The sequence below is a fragment of the Penaeus vannamei genome, chromosome 12 (genome assembly GCF_042767895.1).
Source record: "Penaeus vannamei isolate JL-2024 chromosome 12, ASM4276789v1, whole genome shotgun sequence".
In the NCBI taxonomy this organism is placed as follows: Eukaryota; Metazoa; Arthropoda; class Malacostraca; order Decapoda; family Penaeidae; genus Penaeus; species Penaeus vannamei.
In genome coordinates, this window is record NC_091560.1 from 15973550 (window position 1) to 15976049 (window position 2500).

The following is a 2500-nucleotide window of genomic DNA, read 5'->3' on the forward strand; positions in this document are numbered from 1 at the left end:
TCGACGTTGTATAAAATCCCGTTTTCTCTCTGTATCCCTTTTCCCTCCTCTGTCATTTCCTGATATCAGTTCTCCTTTCTGTTTCTATCTCGCTTCCTCCTCCACAACAAGGCTATATAAAGCCGTTCCCGCTATAAGGATGCTTTTATTGCTTATCACGCTGTTTGCTTCTACTGCACCTGCACCCCCCCCCCCCAGTCTGCCTTGAGGGGGCTTGAGATGACGCACCTGCCGCTCCTGTACGGGGGGGGGGGGGGGGCGGAGCTCTCTCCCGGCTGCCTGTCTCTTGCTCTGCTCTCTCTGGCTGTCTGACTTTCCCTCTCGTTGTTCGTCAGTCTCTCTCTCTCTCTCTCTATCTCTCTCTTTAAATTCGCTCTTACTTTCCATTTCTCTTAGATACTCTCCTCCCCCAGCCGCTCTCTATTTGACTCTCTACTCTCTTTCTCTCTCTAATTCCCTCCCCACTTTCTCTCTCTAATTCTTTCTTTCGCTCACTCTTTCTCTCTCTCTATTTTTTTCGCTCTCTCTTTCTCTCTCTAATTCTTTCTTTCGCTCTCTCTCTTACTTTTTCTCAGTTTCACGCAATGTCTGCAGTTATTCACACGAAAGGCCCTTCATTATCATCTACAAAGCTATGTACAATGCTACGTACTCAGTTCAGTGTAAACTTTAGCTACTGGAAAAGCTCAGAAAATCGCAGAAATAAACACACGCAATAAGAAAAGACATTCCCTTATCTATTCACCTACGAACTACACTTCATCCTAATCTCAATCCTAATCGTCTCTCAACCTAATCCGATCAACCAAAGCTAAATAAAATAACTTAGATAATCCTAATCGTTACCTAATCCGACGATCCGATCCCGCAGACAGGCCCTCGAGGGCCAGCTGCCTTACCTGGCACTCGAGATGCACGGTGTCGCCCTCCTCCACCGCCGTGCCAGGCTGCCACCGCACTCGGGGCAGGCCGCCGCCGCCGCCGCCGCCGACCGCGCCTGTCGGGGAGGAAGGTCGGGTCAACATTTTTTTTCAAAAAAACATAATGACTATCGCCATTATCATCATTAGGATAATAATAATAATAATAATAATAATAATAATAATAATAATAATAATAATAACAATAATGATAATATATCGTGATGATGATTATAATAACAGTAATAGTAGTGGTACTAGTAATAATAATAATAATAATATTAATATTAATAATAATACATGTGGTGGTGATGGTGGTGGTGATGATGATGGCGATGATAATAGTAATAGTAGTAGCACTAGTAATAATAATAATGATAATAATAATTATAATAATAATAACAGTGATAACAATAACAATAATAATGATAACAATTCCTATCATTATTACTATCATCCTCATTATCATCACAATTATCATTGTCCTTACTATCATCACTACTACCATTATCATTCTTTCCAATCATCGTCATTCAATACCTGAATCATCTATAAATATCATCATTTAAGATGTCAAAAAAAAAAAAAAAAAAACTTTCTGACCACAAATAAGGCGTTTCTCCGCCCTGTTATCAGCTTCTCCGGCCGCGAGCTTGTCTGAAGCCGAGACACAATTACAGTTATAAAATCGACAACTTCTGATTCGGTTGCAACGTACAATACAACGACGAAAAAATAATTATTAGTGTTATTTTTTCTTCTGTTTTCGTACGTTATTTTCAATCAAAGGAGCATTCACACCGCATCTTGGCTTCTCTCACACCTTGAGAAAGAAGGAAAAATATAATAATGGCTAAAACGAGGGAGAGAAAAAAAACAGAGAAAGAAGAGAAATAACGAAGGGGAGGAGAAAGGGTTCGAGGAGGAGATGGAGGAAGAGAATAAGAAAATGGTGGTGGTGATAAAGGAACTGGAAATAAAGAAGGATGAAAACGGTGGAGGAGATGGAAGAGTGCATATGCAGGTGAAGAAAAACAGGGAGTGGTGGTATTGGTGGAGAAGAAAGGGAGAGGAAGAAAGCATTGGAAGAATAAGAAAAAGGAGGCAAGGAAAGAGAGAATACTGAAGAGGGGGGGAAAGGAAAAGCGTGAAGGGAAAGAAGCAGGAAGGGGAAGAGAGAGAAGAAAGAAAAAGAAGAAAGAAGAAGAAAGAAAGGGGATAAAAAACAAAAACATTAAGAGGAAGAAGAGAAGATGAGGTAGCAGGAAAAGGAAGATAAAGGTCAGACGGGAGAGGCACCAAGACGGTAGAACTAAGGTAGCTAAGCACATGACAAAGAAGAAAGAACAAAAAAAAAAAAAGAAAAAAAAAGAAGAGAAAATAGAGAACGAAGAGAGGAAGGAAGGAATCCGCGGCCGCGAGACCCCGGCGCCCCGACCCGACCCGCCATGCCGTTCCCGCCTTTTTTTCTCCCGACAGCATCAGGGAGCACGATTAGCTGTTGTCCGGGCTAAACTAACCTGTCGAAGCAGCCAATAAAGGCGGCGGTTCGGCGCTGAGACAACCAATCAATATCGGGT

At 41.8% G+C, this 2500-nt stretch overlaps 1 protein-coding gene across 3 annotated transcripts in view; it reads right to left on the reverse strand.

Annotated features, from left to right (window-relative positions):
* LOC113817215 (uncharacterized) overlaps positions 1–2500 on the reverse strand; it is a 40763-nt gene that overhangs the window by 6090 nt on the left and 32173 nt on the right. For all 3 annotated transcript variants that reach the window (XM_070128013.1, XM_027369237.2, XM_027369238.2), the window contains exon 3: positions 900–997. In XM_070128013.1, coding sequence (XP_069984114.1) covers positions 900–997 — 98 coding nt within the window. The remainder of the gene's footprint in view (positions 1–899; positions 998–2500) is intronic.